This window comes from Hypomesus nipponensis, chromosome 17, assembly GCF_054491055.1.
Source record: "Hypomesus nipponensis isolate SF chromosome 17, ASM5449105v1, whole genome shotgun sequence".
In the NCBI taxonomy this organism is placed as follows: domain Eukaryota; kingdom Metazoa; phylum Chordata; class Actinopteri; order Osmeriformes; family Osmeridae; genus Hypomesus; species Hypomesus nipponensis.
In genome coordinates, this window is record NC_140377.1 from 6,932,759 (window position 1) to 6,954,276 (window position 21,518).

Here is a 21,518-nt window from a genome sequence, read left to right on the forward strand (position 1 = left end):
TATAAAATGTTTACTGTTTCCCTTTACATTTTATTGGATCTGATTCTAAACATTTATACCCACCTCATGTTACATAAGAGACAGACAGCAGTAAACAACACTGAGGACAATCAGACCTTCAATTATTTTCCACCGTTTGTATTTATTGGACAGAGGAAGCAAGTACAAAAGCAGCTGGACAACAGAACAATATATGGGTGTTGCACTACTACATCATTCATATAGATATACCAGTACTCACTGTGTGTAGGTAGGTTACAGCGGTCTAATTGTCCTTTGTTAGCTTATAGAATGAATAAAATTCCTATTTTTTCTAGAACACTGGATGAAGGTGCTATTCCATATTCCACCAGATTAAACACATACAAATATGTAGTGGGTACCTATAGCTGCCAATGGTACACAAGGAAGCATTGAGAAAGAACAGGCTATAGAGCACAATGGAAGGCAAATAGGTCAAATATAAAAGGCAGTGGCCAAGAGGTTGGGTGGAGATGGACGTCACAGGAAATAAAAGATGAGAAATGTATGCGGTAGTGAAGGGTCTCAACAGTTGCCAATAGCTTAGTGTGATGAATTTAGGCAAAATGATCTGTAAAGGCATTATCTTCAGTTACAACAAGGACGTGTAAGCCATACAGCCTTGTGGCATACAACATTCATGGATGTACATAAAGCACTACAAAATAAAGGCAATACATATCCATTAATATATGTAAAAAATATGTTTTCAATCTATAGGCTACTGTATCACAAACCATTTACTGGAAATGGTTAATATAATCAGTATCACTACTTTTTTAAATGCACGTAGTGCTTTTCATACACCCATTTCAATTAATTTGTATGAACATAAAACTGAAATAATTATTTTTTACAATATTGCTTATTCTCTTGTGTGCCCGTTTGTCTGTTCCTCTGTTAAACTGCACAAATAATGTCATCTTACGATATTAAATACTTTTCAAATATTTTCAGTATAGCTTGGGATCCAGTCCTGTGTCTATTTAATAAACTTTGTCTTGCCAAACATCTTCATCGCTTAAATATATCCAAACAAAGCAACTTGTTTGACCTCGGCTCATGTAAATATATTTATATAAAACAAATATTGAAACAAGTATAAAACTGGCCTTAAACCGAAGGAGTTAAAACAGTGGTAAAATGTACGAGGTAGACCCCAAAAAAGAGGAAAGAAAGGTTGTGGAAAGTGTAAACAAAGGGTGAGACATCGGTGAGGTACAAGGTTCCCTTCGCTATCTGCACAGAACGATGATTTCATCCAGGGAACTCCTGTCCTGCTGACATCACTCTAAAAGTGGAAGAATTTCATGTCCACTGGCAGCTATAGATAGCTACATGCCTACTAACTGGTTCACTATGGTTCACTAACACTTGTATGGAGCGGCTCTTGCGCGGATGGATAGCACAGGTATGGATCCAATCAGCTCACTATCAGGATGTACCTACCTTTAAGAGTACTGAAACTAAGTGACTGTGAAGCATTAGAAGCTTTTTGTTGAGAACGTATATCCTTTTATCCTAATTTACACTAAACAATCATTGTAAATGACTAACTCTAAAGGAACATTCTAGTGAGGGATGAAGAGCAGGTGTGTGAAATAGGCCATCCTGATGTGAGGAGGAACTCCAGGCTCTGGTCTGGAGTGTCTGGGTAGTGAGTGTCTGGGTAGTTTCAGTGAGAGTGTTGTGAAGAACACGGGGAACAGTGGGCCAATCTACGTCCCTTTCGGTGGCGTCCATTTTAAGGCTGAGGGATCGATGGTCTTGCTGCTGCCTCGCTTGGTCTCCTTGGCTTTCCAGTCATCAATAAGGTCCTGGAGGATAACAGTGGTTATAATTAAGCTATTGGTTATTCTCCAAGTGATGGCACTAGTGAATTATTGGTCAAATGGTGTGTGTGTTTACCTGTCTCTTTAAAACGAGATGCTTTCCCTTCCAGTACTTGAGCATCTGCAGAGACTGCAGAGTGCTGACGATGTCTACTGGGTTGACCGCTGTCTCCTGACTGATCTCTAGGTTGGAAAATGAGGATCAGATTCAGAACATCAGACAAAACTTGATGAGAAGATTACAATTTGACAGTTTGAGTTTTGATTAGTTTGAAAAGTAGATTAGATCACTGTCAACGTCTACTACACGGCCAATGTCTACTTATGTCTGGACTAGTCATCGGCTGAAACCGAATTGGAAATCACCAAGGCCAGATACCATCTTTCATTTCCTCGACATTCATTAGAGCACATAAAGTACATTACACTCATTATGACGTCCTTTCAGTGGGTCACCAGTGTCTTTTGAGATGCATATAGTGATCACTGTAATGACTACTTTAATCTAAACCCTGTGACACTGAGGGTCTAAACCCTCATCTTGTAACTGACCTCAAATCAACATCTCATAATTCCATTATTACACTATTACATAATCACAGGCACATCAAGCGGAGGTATAAGGGGGTAAAAAAACGTTTTAAATCACAATGTTCTCCTTACTACCATATGGGTGAAATTCTGCAATATTTGCCCAAACGGCAAACAAAAATTCTGAGGACTGAGAGTAGCCAGATCTAGCCTGGTCCTAACCAGACTTTCGTACATTTCATTTGTACAGATATTCTGACCTCGCTCCATTAACAAGCATTGACTTCCTTGTAGGCGGGTAGTCTGTTGAAGATTAAAACTATTGGATCTACCCAGAGCCACTCTGATCTACCATAACCAATCGCTAGCGTTCGCATTAGCCAATTCCTTCACCACTACTGTAACAGAACTAGCTGCCGTAGCTGGAAAATCAAACTGTTCCCAAACCCCGTGGGGAGGAGGGCCACAACATCATGGCCACCTACAAAACTCAGCAAAACCTGTTCTTGCTCCGGCTTTAGTTTATAGATATTCGGCAGTGTTGCTCACATCTTTCTCCGCCCCCATTACGGAACTACAACACAAACTAGCGCACAACTTCAACGTCATCGTTCTCAGCCACTCCCTCTGTTCGCTGATTGGCCGGTTAAAAATTAACCTGCAAAATCTGACTTACGTACCAAATGGCCAGACCTAGTACAGAAACAAAATCCAAATTGAGCAGAAGTACGTAGGAGGGCAGAGCCAGGCTAAGCCAGATCCACATCCCTGTCAGCAAAATGATCATGTTTTATTAAGATTAAACGTTACTGAATTGTTGACAAGAGTCAGTTGGTTAGCCTCATTCTTTCACTATCCCCCTGATGTTTTCTTTCCTCCTTCTAGTATACAAATACATTTTATTAGCATACAATAAAATTGTGCATATTTCAGCATGCCTTGTCTGTTAGGTGCTAGGAGGTGACCATTGTGGTTTCCATACAGCATTTAAAATGTCTAAAATGTTGTTTTTCTACTATGGAACAGCCCTTAAAAACCTCAGGGCCCTCTCTAACCTGGGACATTGGGGAGAGGTTAGGGTGAGTTGGGTTTGGCAGAGAGTACTCCTCTGGCAGCAATACATATATGAAAAATATCTTAGGCGTCAAGCTCATTTTATTTATTTTTTAAACCTCTAAGCTTGCTGTTGCTGGTTTGCTTAATAAATCCGACAGTATGACAACTGGTGAACCAATATTCACACAGCAAACAAGCAAACGTCACTCCTATCAGCAGTACCATCTTTCTATCTGAGACAAACCATGTCAGACCAATGACTGTCTGTGAGTCTGGCCATAATGTATCGGTCTGCACAAAATAGAATAATAAACAAGCCTTACACTGACTTCTGAACAGCTGGCTTGTTAAACTACAATTCTGGCAATTCATTTTGACAAACAGCTATATATATAGTGGCAAGAGTATGTTCCACAGCAATTAAGACAAAAACAAAAAACAAAGAAAAACATGTACAAATAAAAAGGAATATGGGGTTGAACTTCCAGCTGACCTTTGATGGAGATCTCCTTGCCCTGGAAGTTGTTGAGGTAGCGCAGCAGCACTTCCTTCCAATAACTACGGTAGCTGATGAGGCCCAGGTCAGACAGGGGACGCTCTGGAGAGCCAACTTTCTCCTCAACCTTTGACAGCAGGTAGCCTGAATGGAGACCCAGAACAAGGTTGAACAGACCAGGTACAGGGATAGAGAGACCAGGTAAAGGGTTAGAGAGACCAGGTAGAGAGTTAGAGAGACCAAGTTTGAGTTTGGACATCAGGTGAAGAGAGACCAGATAAAAGAAAACGCTAAGCAGACATCACTGGCAGAGGGAAACCTGCATAAGCCCGGGTAGAGGCTCAATAAACCCAACTACAATAACAAGATAAGACACACTACCATGACCCAGCATCCGAGCAGTGCTACTCTTTAGCTGGTACTCACTGAAGTCGATGAGCATCTTGCCATAGCCTTGTCGCATATACTGAGGCATGGTGAGGATACAAGACACGTTGTAGTTCAGGAACGAGTTCTTCTCCTGCATGGCAAGACAGAATTCAATTCATACCGCCATTTCTGTCTCTTTGGAATGCGATTTTGTCTATGCCTGAAAACAGTGACTTCACACGAAAGGCCTGTCCTCACCTTAGAGAAGTATCCAACCAGGTGACACCCAGTGTTGTCGGCCTCTGTCATCACATAGAAGAGAAACGGCTCAACGTCATAGTACAGAGTCTTGTGGTCCAGGAACAGTTTGGCCAGAAGACACAGATTTTGGCAGTAGATCTGGAAAGATACCAGTCAGGTCAATCAGAACAGTAGTTTTGTTATACAAAACTAGCTTGATTTTCAAAGTCAACAGTGTCTCATGCCCGAGTTGATGGAGGAGACCTATGTGTTGTTCGGTTTAACCGATCATTTAGCAGGCACTTTCACCCCAAATGAGGTGCTCTTAATGAACATGTGCAGAGTAAGTGCCGCAGATAATCAAGGACAAGAAGTGCACAGGTCAAACAGAGTGATTTGAGATGACCCAGGAAGCGAGGGCACTCTCTCACCTTGTTCTTCTTTCCGTCAACCTCAAAGACAGAGATGTTGTTCTTGCGGTAGATCTCATCTCCGGGAGGATGTTTCCATACACACTTGGCCTAGACAAGAGCAGACTAGAGGATTTATACACTGCTCCCATCAAAATGGCACTACAGACAAGTGTACTTTTAATGTTGCCGTCTCCGAGGAACACACAAAAAAAACATTTGAAACACAAAAGGAAACACCAAGTTGACCACAGTGATTTGTCTTACCATGTGTCTGCGCAGGATGGTCTGGCTCTTCATGTACTTGAGGCAGAACTCACACATGTAGAGGCGGCCCAGGCGGGCGTACTCCTCTGGGTAGGGCGAGTGGTACCAGGTGTCCAGCTCGTAGCGACCAAACACTATGGTCTTGATCATGTTGCTGCCCTCCGCCACCTGACCCTGCAGACGCAGCTTCTCCTGCGCGAGACCAGAACAGAAGGGGTGGGGGGGTGTGGGGGAGGGGAGGGTGGACAAGAGAGACACAGTGGAGGGGGGATTTGGACGAGAAGGAAAAGAGGAAGGAATGACCAAAAGTTACATGGGAGGGGGGTTCAAATGCTAAATGTCCCATATCCATGAGTGTGTTTGTTTTTGGAATTTGTGTAGGAAGGATAGAGAAAGCCCATCTACAAAATGAAAATTGTGAGAAAAGGATGACGAGACACAACTGAAGTCTGAACGGTTGAATGGAGAGGAAGGAGAGAGTGTGGGGAGAATGAATTACCACCCAAATGAGAACTCAAGTTCCTTAAGATAGACTGCCATTGAACAGTTTGTTTGAATGCTTGAACACGATGGGGGACACACATTTCCAATAAACTCCTCACTAGCTAGCAGCACCTTTGGTGGCTGGCCAGTTCAACCAGAATGCACTGCCCCAACGTGACAGTGCTGAGAGAGAGGCGTCTGGGTGTCCTTTGAGTCCATACAGTCAGAAAAGACTGAGACGGAGGGACAGCGAGCAGGAGGAGGAGAAGGTGGGAGGAAAGGTGATGAGTTTTCTCTCTTACAAGATCCTCCGAAGCACGTGCCTGGGCTTTTCGAAAGAGCTCCAGGTCGTAATCACTAGTGATGTTCTCCAATAGGGGCTCACGCTGGCTTCCATGGATCTGACGGTGGTCCTGGTAACAGCGGAGAAGAGGACAGATTGTACCTCCAATACAACCTCTTCAACACTGCAGTGCAATGTAAATGTACTACATGAGCGAAGCTAGTTCAGGCAGGGCAATCGGGGCGGCATCCGCTCATTACCACACGTGTGTTAGCCAGCACAAGCCCATTGGGCCACGTCCGATAAGACGGCTTCAAAAGGCCGCGCGGATACACACACACTCACCTCAGTTGTGTATGATCAGTGCTGCTGTAGCTATCCACCATCCCCTTCTCCCCCTTGCTGTCTGTATGTTCTATCCGTCAGGGGGATTATGTCTCTATTGCTCCCTGCCTCATATGTCATGCGTGTATTTATGTGTCGCATCGAGGAGGCAGGGAGTGCTTCCCTTAGATTATCCACTTCGCCAAGATTAAACCCATGTCCATGTCATGGTATCAATAAATGCTCAAATCTAACACGTGATTGTCTTGACTGAACTACAAAGACTTTTTGGTCCAACATTTCCCTGGGTGTCACCAGGTCCCCCCACTCACTCACCAGGTACTTCTCCTTCTGCTCCTTGAGAGGGCCAGAGTTCCTCTTCTTCCTCAGCTCCGTCACCTTCTCCTTGTACCTCAGCTGGCGATCGGTCGGAGCCTTGGGCGCGGGAAGCGGAAATACATTGTCACCATTTATGTTATGGCTGTCTGAATGACTGATCTAAGTCATATTTGGTTCATTCTGAAGAGTGGGTGCCACTAGAAAAAGGATGATTGGCTTTGATCTGTACCTGGTGGCGTGTGGAGTGTCTATTCTCATCCTGTCTGTGTGACAGAGTCCTCTCCTCCCCCTGTTTGTCACGAGAAGTAGCCCTCACCTGGTAAGATACATGCCGTTTACCGAAACACACGACAACTTAAACCAATCGACCCCTTTGCAGCTCTCTCTGGATCCTGAACTGTGTTTTTACCTTACATTCGTCGGCAGAGAGGTTATGGTACAGAGGGCAGCCAGAGATGGAGAAATGTCTCTCGTGTTTCCCTGTCAAATGACCTGAGAGACGGAGCAAGAAAAGACGAGTCAAGACAGAAAAATGACTAGTCGTGTATTAGCAATGGAGAATTGTGGGTGGACGATGGTTCCGATCCCATACCCAGGGAGTTGCATCCTGGTGTGGGACACTTCATGTTGAAATTGTAGCTCTCGTGAAAGCGCCGCCGCTTTGGCCTATGGGAGAGGTCGCTACCAGAGTCTTTGAGTGACAGCTCCTTCGCCAGGTTCTCGTCGTTAGAGACGTTGGGGCTGGAAATGTCGATGTCTGACTCAGACGAGGGGGCGTTGCCTGTGGGCGTACGGGGTGGAGACTCGTCCTGGTCCGCACCCTGCTTCTGGTCTGTGGAGCCAATGAGGAGAGACTACGTTAACAACCCTGTGTACAATACAAACCCTACCAGCAATGGTTACAATAATACAAAGGAGCATCAGGATAGGCAACATGGTGCATATGCAGATAACTGACAGCAGAGGGACCATGCAGCCTCTTTCAACCCTATAACTTCCTCCAGCCTCCAGCCTCCTACCCCTCTCTGTCAGATCCCCAGGCAGCTCCGTGTCCGACCCAGAGGAGCGATTCTGGCGCAGGGGGTATTTCTTGGGTGCGACCGATGCCCCTTGCTGGCTACGGGTCACTCTGCGGGCAGAAAAGACCACCACCTCTTCTGGGCCCAACGTTGTTGATGGGCTTCGCTGGGCAGGGCTGGAATCTAAAAACACATTTTTAAACAGGAGTCTTCAGGCAGCCCTTCCCCTCCCCCAAGGGTCCTAAATGATTTATGATTCGTATTGACAGCTCTGCCACAACTGAATGCATCCCCTAAACTATGTCACCCTCTTATGGAGAGACATATTAAAGGGTCATGGGGGAGGGTTCATCAGTTTGTTCCTATTCACAGTTTATGAATGTCTACAGCACACAGACAATGGCTATTGTCTAAAGAAAAAGATATAACCCCCTGACCATTTCTATATACTGTCAATGGACAGAATATTAGAATATAATACAGAAGTTCTTATCTTACTTTTTTTTTTCTGATCTCAAATTTGACTTGAGTGTAGGAATCACTGCTTTTATCTGCTAGAGTAGACTATATCTAAGCAGGATAGAAAAGCAATGGGGCCTACACGGGCTCATGACCATTATAGTCTTTACATCGACTTTATTATTCTGTTTAATTCCTTAAAAAGACAGTACCTTGTGAGCTTTGACTGAGTCGCAACGAAGCTCGGGTGAGGCGCGTGTTCCTCCGCCTGTGAGCGTCGTTCTCGGAACTGTCCGTGTGCTCGAGATCCGCAGAAAAGTCCGAATCTTCCGTTCCATCGGAACTGCTCCCAGCGTTCCTCTTAGAACACAACAAAAAGATGGACACGAGAAGAGGGTATGTGAAGTAGAAGTACATTAATGAAGTGTTTACAACATGCAATGTATATTAAAATAATATCAATTTATACAAATTGTGTAATTTAAAATAGCATAGGATTGTTCAAAGATTATCCCATGTTTACTGGCTAAGATGATATAATCAAACAGTACAAATACCATGTTTGAAAAGGACAGATTTAAACACTAGGTACAGAAGAATATCTGGTCTCAAATAGTCTTGAAGTATCATTCTTGACTTAAAACAGCTCTTATTATGAAAGCACGACGAAACTCCACAGACCTCTTTCAATGAAACCTTACAAAAAGTAGGTTTGTGTGTATTGCTATTTTGGTGGGGATGCTCGTTGCACTTTGAATTGTTCAGCGGTGCTCCGCTACCACTTCCATATTATATATATTTACCCACACTACCAAAATAAACAAGGAACCCCACGATTGTTTTTTTTTTTTTTTAAGTTATAGGCCTACAACATAACAAAATATGCTTATACGCTTGAGCTCACCCTAAACCAATCGTAAATGAAGGACGTAGGACGTCCAAATATTCAACCAACGGGCACAACGTTGGTTCTGGTTCAATCCAATCACATCATTTTGGAAACGGCTCCTCCTCCTCGCAAAGGAACAAACTGTTCCATCCTTGCCTGGCTAGCTAGCTGTCATATAGCTCGTGCAAATGCTGCTGCCCAGAGCATGCATATAAAGATGTCCAAACAAATGTAGATAAAGGCAACCAGTTAAGAACAACCATTTACGCCAAAACATTATGCTAGCTTGTTTTAAACACTCACTGCAAAGATGCTTCATTGCATCAAGAGCAAGAAACGCCCAACTGAAATGGTTATCATACAAGTAAACATTAAATTGCAAAGTTTGCACATTCATTGCATTGCACTAAATTTAAGATGAACGGGTTTGCATAGTCGGTGGCCAATGCATTGGACTAACGGCAAGATCGTTTGATCTAATTTGTTGTTAATCTACTATTTATCTAACGTTATGCCCCCTAGGTAGCTAGCAATAATAATTTTGACGTAATTACCAGTACAGTAGCCAGCCAGCTAGCTGACATTACTTACCTTTCTCCGAGGCATGTCTCCCTTCAGCAGGAGTTTATTTTACAAGATTGTATCCCACCGATAGTAGCAGTGAAAATATACACAGAAGAGAATTGCGTATTTAATAAATTAGCTTTAAAAATCGTTCCGATGGGGCCAACTATGCGCAACAATCTTTCCTTGTCAGCACTTCCGGGTTGCGTTCAAAAAGACAAACGTTTGTAAACGTTAGCTACTGACTGCATTCTGAAAACCCCGCCCCCCTCAGGATAGTATTAGTACACAACAGTGAACAATTGTATACCAAAGTAAAGATACTTTGTATTAATATATCTTTATTTATATCTGAGTCTATCTGATATCTGAACAATTATACAAAATGTAAGATGAAAATATACATCCACAATTAAACCAAGTCCCCAACCACACGTTACAATTTGACCACTAGATGCCAGTATTGGATCATGTATATAGGTTTGAAATGAGATGTCAATTTTTCCTCTCGTGGTTGTATGTTCACTGTAAATATGTCTGTTGACTGTGATGAATATGTACAAACAGTATATGTGATGTGTGATTTATGATTTCAATTCAGATGGTCAAAAAGCCCTTCTATTTATTCCACAAAAGCCTCACCAATTCACACAGAAAGAAGTACATCTCAGAACCTGCAGACCTATAACCACATTGTAGACTAGTTACATTAATATTATTACACAAAAAAGCAATACACAGACATAAAATAAGCACATAATAAATTCAACAAAAACACAGAGAAACATTTAGAATAACCCAGTCCCATTTCTCAGTTGTATAAATGTTCTGATTTAGAGGGGTAGTCCCTGGAGGACAGCTTAGTGAATGAAAATGTGCAAGCTTTGTGATCGTCAACAGATAGAGTTAACTCACATTCTTACAGTGCGTGCAGTAATTGTCAGCTTGGAATCAATGTATGACCTGGGTCACTAAGTTGTTGTTTTAAATCACAATTGTGTTATCTTCATAAAAGTACAATTTACAGAAAAAAAGAAGAAATTGTTACGTAGAACTAAAAGAAGTCGCCCTCAAATGGACCCCTGTCGTACACCTTTGTTAATGTTTAGACAGTGAGATTGTTCCTCATCAACATTAATGCATTGTGTTCACTCTGTCATGTAGTTATTAGACCACTAATTCAAAGGTGAGTCCATTAAAATGCTGGCCTTCTGTTGCTCTGTGGCAGAGCTTGTCAATGTCCACGTGAAAGGTAGTAACCTTTTCAACATTTCTACTCAAGTGGGGTTTGTCCTTACCGTAGCTCTGCAACTTCTGCCTACCTCATGTTTCACCAAGGCACCCCTCATTTACAACTCATCCGCGTCTTTGAACTGAGGCTGACGCTGTTTCTCTTACTTGCTCTTCTCTGGCCTCTTGTCATCTCGCACATACAACAGTTTGTCCAAGTCAAAGTGAAGACAGGGCTGATCAGGGATTTTACTTTCTTGCAGTCAGTGGATAACTCCACAAGTGTTGTTGCAAAAATAAATTGCACACTTCAACCAAATGGCAGTCCTTGGAGCCACCTTCACTATCAGAAGGTCTTTCTAGGCCTCAGTGGATGTCTATTTGATTCATAACTGTTTCTTTTTGTTTTGACCCAACACCGCTGCTACACAGTAGGGTACAATCCCCACAGTAGCCAGGGGTACGGCGGCACTCTTACAGAAAGACAGCAGATAGAACAACACGCTATGTGCAGGCGGCCGGAAATAATCGAGCAGATGTAGCAAAACCAGTGTGGCACTTAAACAGCCAAGTTTGTAGGTGGCACCCCCCTCGGTTCTCTTTGTTTCTGCACAGATGGGTAAGTGAAGTCCCAGGCCGAGGCCAAACAAGGTGCCAGTGTTGCGTAAGAGGCTGGCGAAAGGCGTGGTGTCCATGTGAACCCATTCAGGGTTGAGGCACCGATTCTGGGCCTTGTCCAGTGTCCAGAGCAGGTCCACTCCCGCCCCCCTCAGGAGCAGATAGAGTCCCAATGCAACAGAGAGCAGAAGGAGTGTGGTGTAGATGTAGTGTCTCAGAGATGCTCCGTAGATCCACTGGATGTGATTGAAGGCCTCGGCTACGATGATGCCTGGTGACAGTTTCACAGTTTTGCAATGCGTGTTTGGGTCAGTATTTTTAACAGCAACAGCTTGTAGATACTACTACTTACCAATGAAAACCCCAGCAATGACCTGGTGTGGAAAGTGGGCAGCTATGAAAACCCTGGAGACACACACACACACTTGGACACACCAAAACATCATCCACAGGGGCCCACGGACACACCTGAGGAGAGACAAAGGTATTGGGGTCGGCATTCTCTCCTTGTCTATCTATCCTTCTGCCTCTCTTTCTCTCTTGCTTTCTCTCTCAATCTCATTCCTTCACACTCTTCCTCTGTCTCTTTCTCGCTACATTGCAATCTCTTGATTTTACATCTCACCAGCTTTTGATGTGGTTTCCATAATTTCTTAGCAGAATTGCAAGAAGCGATGAGATCATTGCATAGTAGACCCCTGCAGCCCCCATGGCATGACCTGAAGGACTTCCTGTAAGAAGAAAATTAAGTGTCAATTGTCAGTTTTCCTTGTGAACTGCTTTGGATTTGATTACATTTAACAATTTTAACAAATAAAACTTATAGTTTAATCACGTTGATGTTTATTATTATTATTATTATTATTATTATTATATCTTGTACAATTGTTATTATTTCTTTCTATATACTCTTCTGTCCACTTTGCTACTGTAATGCCCAAATGTCCCCATTGTAGGACAAATAAAGGTATATCTTATCTTATTCCAAAGGGCCAAAGTGGATAAAGAGTGTACTTAACTTCATAAGTATACAGTACTTAAAATATAATGTTTTCGCTTGCGGAGGCAATGGGATTAACACTTGGCATCATCAAACAAATCACCCAGCAGCTTGTTCTTGTTAACATAGTAGCCAGTTCAGACTCACCTGGACCAGTCTCACAGGTCATGGGAAACTGTTCAATATATGGCACAGATGAGTTACCATAGTAACCAGTCTCCTGTATCCACCAGTAAGGACGCTCTCCAAAGAGGATCCTGAGGAAGAATATAAGGTTAAGTATAAGTATAAGGTTAACATCAACCAGTGTCACAGTGATAACATCATCATCATCATAATCATCATCATCATCATCATTTCAACATTGTAATGCTCATTAGTTAAAGCATCAGAGTCTGTGATCACTCACCATTTGAAGATCATATTAAGCCAGTCTCCCACTACTGCCACCCAGACCAGTTTGACCCCCACAGGCTCCCATAGATAGAACCAGACAGGAAAGAACACAAAGAAGGTGTTCCGCAGGTCAGCTGCCATGGAGACCAGGAGGAACCAGTCCTGTGTGTCCTTGTAATGGACCTGGAGATACTGGGTGGCACTGATGCCATAACCATGGACAACATCCATGTCTCCTTTGCTAGTTCACTATTTCAGCCAGAATTCCAAATATATAATATTTTCAAAAACGTACTTCACTGGTATCTACGATTCAGTACTCTCTGCTAAAACTACGATTTGGGTCTAACCCTAAGTAACCAAAGTCGTCTATGAGAAAGACAAGTGTGGCTTCTCTACTAGTGTCTGGTTGGCTGTAGAATGTGCTGCTGCTCTGTTACCTTGGTCCCTTTTTATACCCAGAGGGACCACCTGGCCACTTCACCAAGCCCAGTTGCTAAACTGGAGTGGGGAGGAGAGAGAGAAGGGGGTAAACATTACATCATGACTGCAGCCAGTGGGTGAGTACGTGCCCTTGTTCAGCGCAGTGCACACACGCATGCACACACGCGCATGCACACACTCTTTTGCCATCATTACCATTAACTTCCATTTCCATTCAGTCTCACACACCATAAGGTGTCTATGCCATATCTATGCCATTTCAAAGAGGCTCTTCTGTCGGGCATCACTTCCCAGCAGTCCTCTAAATCTCAGTTTTTCTGTCCGGGTATTGAGAGCTATATGTGAGACCCAGATAAGAGGTGTGATGGATGACAGGTCCAACTCATAATCAGGTTATTTTCCACTTGCCTCTTGTTTTCCCCATAGAATAAGATGAATATTTACTATTATTTCTGCAAACAATGGGTCATCATGGAACATGAAAACACATTTCAGCCCATTTCAAAGAAACACTGATTTTTTTTGGTGCTTGTGAAACTGTACTTAGATCAAAATGTATAACATTCTGCCTGCAGCGCAACAGTTCACTTTTTTTCCCCAGACGCATTTAATTTGTCAGTTGGGATGTACTACGTGTGGAAAACTGGACAGGGAACCTGCTGTCAATCATTGTTTTAGTGGAACTACCTGTCGTCCCAGATTTCAATGTAAAATAAATTCACTCTTTATTGAAAGTACACCGTAAACAATAAACTCGTGGATTTACTTGAAAACGTTTTTTTTGTGGTTTCATTCAACTACAGTGTTAAGTAATTAAAAAATAAAATGGGTTAAGCACAAAGTAGCAAGTGCTTATTTAACTGAACACCATGACATTTTACTTAGCTCTGTGGACTACTAACTAACTACTAACTAATTACATTTAGTCATTTAGCAGACACTCTTATCCAGAGCGTCCAGAGTTAAATGACTAACTAACTATTCATGAAAGTCATTCTACTAAATAAGTGTATTTAGAAAAAAAAACTGCTCTGGAAGATTAATTAGGACTAGCCTCGAATGGCTATGATGTTATTAACCGTTACACCATAATACGTTTTCAATGGCAAAAGGGAATTGTTAATTTTTGTTCCAGCATGGTTGACTTCCAGACCTCTTCTCACCGCTGGATGACCACTACCTTCTGTAAGCAAAGAAAAAGGGTCAGCATGGAAGTTCCACACCTCGGACACGTGCACCTCCTGTTGTCATCTGGACAGGAACATGAACCGGAGACTGAACCTAGCATCCGTGAGAACCTGCTAGCTCTAGTTTGTGGCGGGGTAGGCTGGGAGGTGGGCAAAAGAAGTAGAACAGGGGAAGAGAGAAAATAGATGGAGAAATGGGACGGGCTCCGAAGGGGTGCATCCTGTTTACGTCTGGCCGAGTGCACCCCTGTGACACCTGGAACGAGTGGGGTAAGTTTCCACGGTGACACGTTATTTGGCTGTGGCCTCGCCTGGATAAAACAAGCCTATTTTCTGTTTGCTCCACAAACCGTGATCTTGTCCTGGGAGCTAAAAATAACTATTGTGTCTATGTGACTATGTCCCACTCCCCCACCCCACCTCTTTCCTATACACACACACACACAACACAACTTTCCCCGTCTTCCCACCCAAGAAAGTAACAAGAAATATATTCTGCTGTCCTTATAAAAAGATCAAGGGAGCTGGTTATGAGTGGGTTGTGCAGGGGTATTTAGAATATGAACATGTTCATATATTATTCTCTCCTGGTTAATATAATAATAATAATAATAATACAAGTTATATAACCATTCTTAATGGTGTCATAACATACCCTACATTAAGATCTCTCACATCCTGTCTGTCTTAAGCATGGAGGACATCCCCTCTGCACACTGGCCCCACCCCACCATCTGTCCTTGCAGAGCCCACTGATAAGACAGAGAGAAAACACACACTTATCCAAATATTGAATGTTCAGATGGTGCAGGTCGCGTGTGTCTCTATGTGTGTGTTTGAAAAAAGTGATCATAGCCATTAGTTAATGATTGTAGACATCCCAGACTTATAAATCATCACACGCACATATGCAAGCATGCAAGCACGTACACACTATACACACTCATGCAAATGCATCTGATTGTTCCACCCAGAGTCTGACAGCCTGTTGAGAAACATCTTGGACCCGATTAATTATGTCTCTCTCTCCCAAACACGCACAGACACACAGCACTGCTGGATCCTCTGGTCTAAATCTTAATCCTGTTGTTTATATACCTGCTCTGAATGCCTTCCTTATTAGGATACGTGTAAACTGGGATGGAACTGACATCTAACATAGCACCTTTAAGAGAGATTGGAAATATACTTTGACCAACTGTGTACTAAACTAACACCATTGCTTGATGGGTGTCTATCAGCCTGGTTTTAAGGTTGTGTATGTTGGGGCCGGGCAAAGGGGTACAAGAGGAATCTGCAATATGAGTGGGATTAGAAGTAAACATCATGTGAGTCTACTGATGTTGAACATCTATAGACTCTTCTGGAGCAAATCCAAATGGGCCAGTGTTACATTCTGTGTTAATCTCCATGTCTGTTAACATACAGAAAAACAAATTATGCACCGCAGTTTATATTACTCTATGTAACCTCTCGACCCTGGTAAAATTCCTAGATATTCTAGCATAATCTATTAAAGTCCATCGACTTGTTTGGATAATTGGGAGGCAGGATTGTTCCTTTACCACACTGTGTATTGGTCCTGAGAACAGACAAACCGGGGTCAGCCGTAGCGTGTGACCTGCAAGCCACTCTTGAAGTCTGTCCAGGCAGCTTGCCAATTCTATCACAGAGATATATAGTGTTGTTATTATGGTGGGATTCTTTCTAGACACAACCAATATGGAGGCTCTCTGGTTGCACTCTCTCCCAGTCAGAGCCAAGTCTTGTCTGGGCTGTTTATCCCCTTGAGGCCTTGAGGTATTTGGCTCTAGTTTGGATCAGTTATCCAAGTTACAACAGAGCAGCTTTCTCTGTTGACACTAATGGTGCGTAAACTGTTTTGTATTCAACTGTATCAAGCTTAAATGGCCTTGTGATTTTTTATTGTTATTTCAATTCCCCTTTAAAGGTGATATGGTGACCTGAACTTACTTCAGCTTTATTTCCACAAATCCGAATGTTAACCCTTAGGGAGAGACCAATAAAACTGATCCAGGAGCAGCATTTGAGGATTTCAGTCATTTTTTGCATCTGGGGTAAACCTGTTTTGGGAACTATCCATAAAACAAATGCAGATGCTGTTATCTCCGGTCTACTAGAGGGAATGTGGTTGAAGGGTCAAAGGTCATACTTTAAAGAATCCGGAATGCAGTTCCTGTGTTTATTTTCTCAAGTATTTCTTTTTTCTGTCTTGTTTCCCAAAGTGGTCTTTGAATCTCTTCAGAAAGGCTTTACTGGATTATAGTACACGTTCGCAAAGTGTGCTTGGTACTCAAGAGAATGCAGCTCCTCAGCTCACAGTGAACTACTGAGCAGGACAAATCCATCTAACTATTACTCGGGAACCTCTTTTTTCTCTGAATTGTCTCTGAATTTCCAGAATGCCTCCTCCTCAAATGTCTGATGTCTCTTAAATGTACCTAACACACGGCCTCTGAGTCAGAGAGAGGGGGTGGGGGGGTTAGAGAAGCCATTTATCCTGAATTATTTACAGAAAGGACAAAATGCATGACAATATTCTACTATAGATGGGAAAACTAACTTTGAGTGAACCAATGATACCTTGAACAAACTAATTCAAAACATGCTAATCTCTTTTTTTTGTTGCACTATACACAAATAGATGAAAAACCTATTCCCCAGTCAATTCCTTTGGTGCATTTAGTTTGTCAGGTCAGGGGTTGGGGTGAGGAGTTCACTGGTCCTCTCTCGTCTGAATTATGTTTCTGACTTCCTTTAGAAAATATATAGGTCCCAGAAAGACCGTAAAAGAAACAATGAATTCTGCTGTCTGGACCATTTTAACAAACTGCTTTTATTTTATAAACCCTCTTACATAAATACTTCTGTCCCCTATTTGTGAAATTAAAAAGAACTATGTAGAAGCAAAAATGATGTGTCCTATATCAAACACACACTTTTGATAGATGTTATTTTTCTGATGAAAATTTGTCTTGGACTCATACAACATAAGCTGTTAAAATACAAATAATATTGTGCATCTATACACAGGCAACCAACCAATAATGTTATAATATAGAAAAAATTCAAAGTGCAATAAAGAATTATAAAAAAGTGTCAGCAGTGGTTGTGAGGATGACTGGAGTTAATAAAATGTGGGAGATAAATCGTCTACGTTGTTATTGCATAAGTACATGTAAGCATGTGGTGTTCATAACAATGTTAAAATTAGTAATTAGTCAGTGCCATAAAGAATAATAAAAAAGTGTAGGCAGTGGTTATAAGGATGACTGGAGTTAATAAAATGTGAGAGATAAATCGTCTCTATGTTTATGCATAACAATGTTCAAATTAGTAGGTGCAAATGAAGGATGTCTTACTTCCTAAAAGGAATACATTGTTATTCCCGTTGTCATTTTGACGTATGATTTATTCTTAAAATTGTCAATTTTTATCATCCTTATACTGCCTTGGAGATGTGAAGCTTTAAAATGCAATCAGCAACTGTGCTTGGCCACACATTTAAAGATCTCTATGTGAAATCAAGCTAAACAAGTGTACCCAGCAGATTTAGCGGGTGTCACTCAAACTTCATTGTTCCATCAAAGCCATGGAAGGTGAAGGGTTCGAGGGCAGGGCTGCAGGTGTCCTGAGCCAAGCAGGCCATCTTGTTGCTCTCACAGCTCTCCTCTGAGCCAGGTGCGATGTACACCCCATCCTGAGAGTGGATGGATGGGTCCTCATCGAAATAGTTATGAGGCCTCAGGATGACCCCGCCCCCGTTCCCCACGGTAACTGTGTTAGGGATGTCCTCAGCGTGAGGGATGTGAAGGAAGCCAGCGGTTACCCAGGCAACCAGGTCCTGGAGGACAGGAAAACACTTTGGTGACTTTTTGCAATCTTACTTTCACCAACTCAATGAACTTGCCATACAAATTATTTTCACAGGCCTTCATGATGAATTTCACACCTCATTTTCGATACTGTCATTGTCCTCAATGTACTTGCTGAAGTCGACTGCTGGAGTCCAGATGTTGTTCTGATTGTACAGACTGCTACTAGTCTGCTCTGAGTCCTTGTGCTTGGTAATGGCCACTTTATACCTGTAGTACAAAATTATAAACAAAAGAGAAAGAGAAGGGAAAGAGAAGCCATGGTCAGGGAAAGAGTTTCTACCCCAGACTGGAGGACAGACTTATATGTAATGTCATGCATTTATTTATTTAGCAGCTGCCTTCATCCAAGGCAATATACAGATGGGATTTGAACCCTCAACCTCTTGATTGGCATTCAAATGGTGTAACACTGAGCAATACCAATCCCGCTCATGGGTCACACCATCAACCCTAGAAACAGAGATCCCAATTGAACACCTCAGACATCTAAAAGGGAGAGAGTCCTCACCTAGCCCAAGACATAGACTTCTCCTCTGGTTCTGCCTCTGGAAGGGGTTCTCCAGCGAAGGTGACCACCTGGAGGCGGTATGAACGCTGGTGGCCCCATCGGTTGGTGCGATTGCTGGCAATGTGGAGGTAGCGTGGCATCTTGGAGTCGTGGCGGAGTGCAGCCTCCTGCTCCGTCTTCAGTTGCTTCTCCACCAACTGTGGTACCATGGCAGAGCGCTCTGGCTTCCAGGGCAGTGGCACCTTCTCATACTTCATGTCCTTGGTCTGGAACACATTTTTAACGCCTGTGGATCATGTAAACGAAGGACTGAACTCAACGTCAATAAGCAATGCTTCGTGAACGGTAACTTTTAAGTATAATGCTCTGGCTTTGTTTTATCCTAATAGTGAAACTACACCTAAGTGTACACACTGACACACCAGTAGTATGGGACTAACAATAGAGTTAATGGGAGTCAGATGGCTGAGTGGTTAGGGAATCGGGCTATTAACCAGAAGGTTGCTGGATTGATTACCGGCTGTGCAAAATGACATTGTGTCCTTGGGCAAGACACTTCACCCTACTTGCCTCAGGGGGAATGTCCCTGTACTTACTGTAAGTCGCTTTGGATAAGAGCATCTGCTAAATGTAACAATAGAGGTAATCTTCATCTTAATGAAACACTCTACTGGACAGCAACCAAGAGATACTGGTGCTTACGATGGTACGTTACTGTCCGCTCTGTCACTCACTCAAACAAATGTCATGACAAACAACTGCATCTATAAACTTCATTTTCACACACACCTAATATGTCCAAGTCAACTTTGAAATTGATGAAATGGGTGTGGATGTTTCCAATTGTGTTTTCCGCCACCTGGTGGCCGTATTTTAAACTGCCGTCCACTTTGAAAGATGAAGAGATGTATCCCGTGGCGTGCACCTTGGCCTCAATTGAACCACTCTGGTAAAAGATGAAGTCCCATATGTAGTCATAGTTGCCTATGGCTGTGATTGTCCTAAACACCAAGGCGCTGTTAACTAGTCCGCCATAACTATTATGAAAAAAGTCAGAAAAATGCCTCCTGAGAGGACGGCCGGTATTGTGCTCAAAAACGCATATTGAATTCCTAAATCGCTGGGGGGTACCAATGTCGATGTATCGGTAGGTGTCAATGTATGCTGCCTCATACGGACAATCTATTCCTCGGACGAGTTCGTGAGCAAAGCGCCCTATTCCGATGCTAGAATCAAGAAACTTTGTCAGAATCATCCCTGGTGTGACAGAACCATACACCGACATTGCCTCCTGTACGCTTAGTTCATAAACTATTCTCTCCCCCTTGAAATTTACGTCAAAAACTCTCATACCGGTAAGTGAACTTAACCCAAATGCAAAACTCCAGTCAAGGTATATGACATGATTATCCTGGACACTAAAGCGTTTGCCTTGTGCGTAATATTGCTGTGGGCTCAATCCTGTTGGTTTACTTTTGAGTTTCAACGATGCATAATTTGGAAGAGATTTAAAGACAATTTTATCTACATTCCCTGACTCGTATTGTTGTTTCAGGTCCTCCACACTGTTGAAATATATTCCGTTGTAAAGCACCTTCTCAATTTTCCAATTGGATGAGTCTGTGCTATTGTGGTTGACCAAGACTTCGAATCCTACGGGGTGTACGTACATCCCGCTCAAATCCCTGAAAAAAGATATCCACGTTTGTCTGTCGCCCGACTGGACACCTCTGGGCATTCCCTCAAATGCATTCAAATTCTTTTCTTTGCTGATTTCTTTGCTGACATCAAAACTTTCTTTCATGATTTTGCCAAGTTTCGAAAATACCTCCTTGTCGAGAAACTGAAAAAGAAGGACATACTCCCCAATTGTGACTGTTCGCGCGTTGATAGGCAACTCGGTTTTATACTTCTTCATGGTGACATCCTGGTGGTATTTCGGATGTGGAAGAGGTCCCACCACGTACTCCTTGATGTTTCCATGGCAGCCGTGGAACACCACGACGGTCGCCTCCCTTACTGGTTTGGGCCCGTTACTATCTAGGTAGCGCAGGGCATCCGTTTTCTTCGGCAAAGAGAGATCAATTAAAAACAAGAAGTTTTTGGAGGGCTCGGTAAGACTAAGATTCGAAATGTCCACGTTTTGCAGATTAAGCATGTAGTCGCGCACTTGGAGATATTCATTTGCAGACAAGTCGGCGAAGACGGAGCTGCGCGGGTTGTGCTGGACCCTCAAAGGATGAAGCGGCTTCGAAGTGCATTTTGGCACCTTATTTGAATTAAGGCATATTAGCACTATGTTTAGGATAAAGGAAAATAGGCAAATGAGTATCGCTGTCCATTTCAGCAATGAATTCATTCTCTGAGCGACCATTACGCTTAAGACGATCTAGGAGATGTAATATTTGGGAATGAACATATGCGCGTAGCTTTTATGTGAACCAACGACGAATTAAGAGCTCCACCCACCACTCGGTCTTATCGAACCAGAACTCCCTCTTGAAACTTACAGAATTTGGTTTGCACACATGCTAACAGCCCTCAGTCCACATGCGTAGGTCTACACTTTAGATTATGTCAACTAGTGCGCAGTGCAGTGGCGATTTTAAACTCATTTTCACTTACATTTTATCACAGCATCCCTAAAAATAAAA

The 21,518-nt window shown here is 42.7% G+C and overlaps 3 protein-coding genes across 13 annotated transcripts; all 3 read right to left on the minus strand.

The window, feature by feature from the left end:
- Positions 1-122: 122 nt before the first annotated feature.
- LOC146253234 (histone acetyltransferase KAT7) lies at positions 123-9,781 on the minus strand. 4 transcript variants are annotated; one of them, XM_084677263.1, is made up of 15 exons: positions 9,610-9,781; positions 8,342-8,489; positions 7,671-7,853; positions 7,244-7,483; positions 7,061-7,143; positions 6,881-6,940; positions 6,649-6,747; positions 6,008-6,118; positions 5,223-5,414; positions 4,977-5,066; positions 4,564-4,704; positions 4,363-4,456; positions 3,934-4,080; positions 1,930-2,036; positions 123-1,838 (listed from the first exon to the last, which is right to left on the minus strand). In XM_084677263.1, the coding sequence occupies exons 1-15, from the start codon at positions 9,622-9,624 to the stop codon at positions 1,740-1,742; spliced, it is 1,809 nt and encodes a 602-aa protein (XP_084533389.1). In that variant the 5' UTR covers positions 9,625-9,781; the 3' UTR covers positions 123-1,739. The 4 variants fall into 4 exon arrangements, with proteins under 4 accessions (XP_084533389.1, XP_084533388.1, XP_084533387.1 ...); XM_084677262.1 differs by having other exon boundaries at positions 6,029-6,118; positions 6,881-6,967; XM_084677261.1 differs by having other exon boundaries at positions 6,881-6,967.
- Positions 9,782-10,182: 401 nt separating this feature from the next.
- On the minus strand, positions 10,183-13,057 carry LOC146253235 (glucose-6-phosphatase catalytic subunit 1-like). Of its 2 annotated transcripts, none has more exons than XM_084677266.1 (5): positions 12,840-13,057; positions 12,578-12,687; positions 12,089-12,161; positions 11,783-11,931; positions 10,183-11,701 (listed from the first exon to the last, which is right to left on the minus strand). In XM_084677266.1, exons 1-5 carry the CDS (start codon positions 13,055-13,057, stop codon positions 11,199-11,201), a joined length of 1,053 nt encoding a protein of 350 aa, XP_084533392.1. In that variant the 3' UTR covers positions 10,183-11,198. The 2 variants fall into 2 exon arrangements, with proteins under 2 accessions (XP_084533392.1, XP_084533391.1); XM_084677265.1 differs by having other exon boundaries at positions 11,783-11,898; positions 12,056-12,161.
- Positions 13,058-17,295: 4,238 nt separating this feature from the next.
- On the minus strand, positions 17,296-21,298 carry aoc2 (amine oxidase copper containing 2). 7 transcript variants are annotated; one of them, XM_084678873.1, is made up of 6 exons: positions 20,727-21,295; positions 20,459-20,549; positions 19,654-19,810; positions 18,865-19,150; positions 18,431-18,563; positions 17,296-18,322 (listed from the first exon to the last, which is right to left on the minus strand). In XM_084678873.1, the coding sequence occupies exons 1-6, from the start codon at positions 21,236-21,238 to the stop codon at positions 18,041-18,043; spliced, it is 1,461 nt and encodes a 486-aa protein (XP_084534999.1). In that variant the 5' UTR covers positions 21,239-21,295; the 3' UTR covers positions 17,296-18,040. The 7 variants fall into 7 exon arrangements, with proteins under 7 accessions (XP_084534999.1, XP_084534997.1, XP_084534998.1 ...); XM_084678871.1 differs by having other exon boundaries at positions 19,654-20,549; positions 20,727-21,298; XM_084678872.1 differs by having other exon boundaries at positions 20,459-21,296.
- Positions 21,299-21,518: the final 220 nt, after the last annotated feature.

Coding starts and splice junctions, on each gene's coding strand:
- LOC146253234 (XM_084677261.1), bottom strand. Junction 6,119..6,648: donor AGCAGAAGGAGAAGTACCTG/GTGAGTGAGTGG, acceptor CGCTGTTACCAG/GACCACCGTCAGATCCATGG. Junction 5,067..5,222: donor CCATCCTGCGCAGACACATG/GTAAGACAAATC, acceptor GCTCTTGTCTAG/GCCAAGTGTGTATGGAAACA.
- LOC146253235 (XM_084677266.1), bottom strand. CDS start 13,057: ATGGATGTTGTCCATGGTTATGGCATCAGTGCCACCCAGTATCTCCAG. Junction 12,162..12,577: donor GACCTGTGAGACTGGTCCAG/GTGAGTCTGAAC, acceptor TTCTTCTTACAG/GAAGTCCTTCAGGTCATGCC. Junction 11,932..12,088: donor TCATCGCTTCTTGCAATTCT/GCTAAGAAATTA, acceptor AGACAAGGAGAG/AATGCCGACCCCAATACCTT.
- aoc2 (XM_084678870.1), bottom strand. CDS start 21,238: ATGGTCGCTCAGAGAATGAATTCATTGCTGAAATGGACAGCGATACTC. Junction 19,151..19,653: donor AGTTGACTTGGACATATTAG/GTGTGTGTGAAA, acceptor CATGATCCACAG/GCGTTAAAAATGTGTTCCAG. Junction 18,323..18,430: donor ATGACAGTATCGAAAATGAG/GTGTGAAATTCA, acceptor CCTGTCCTCCAG/GACCTGGTTGCCTGGGTAAC.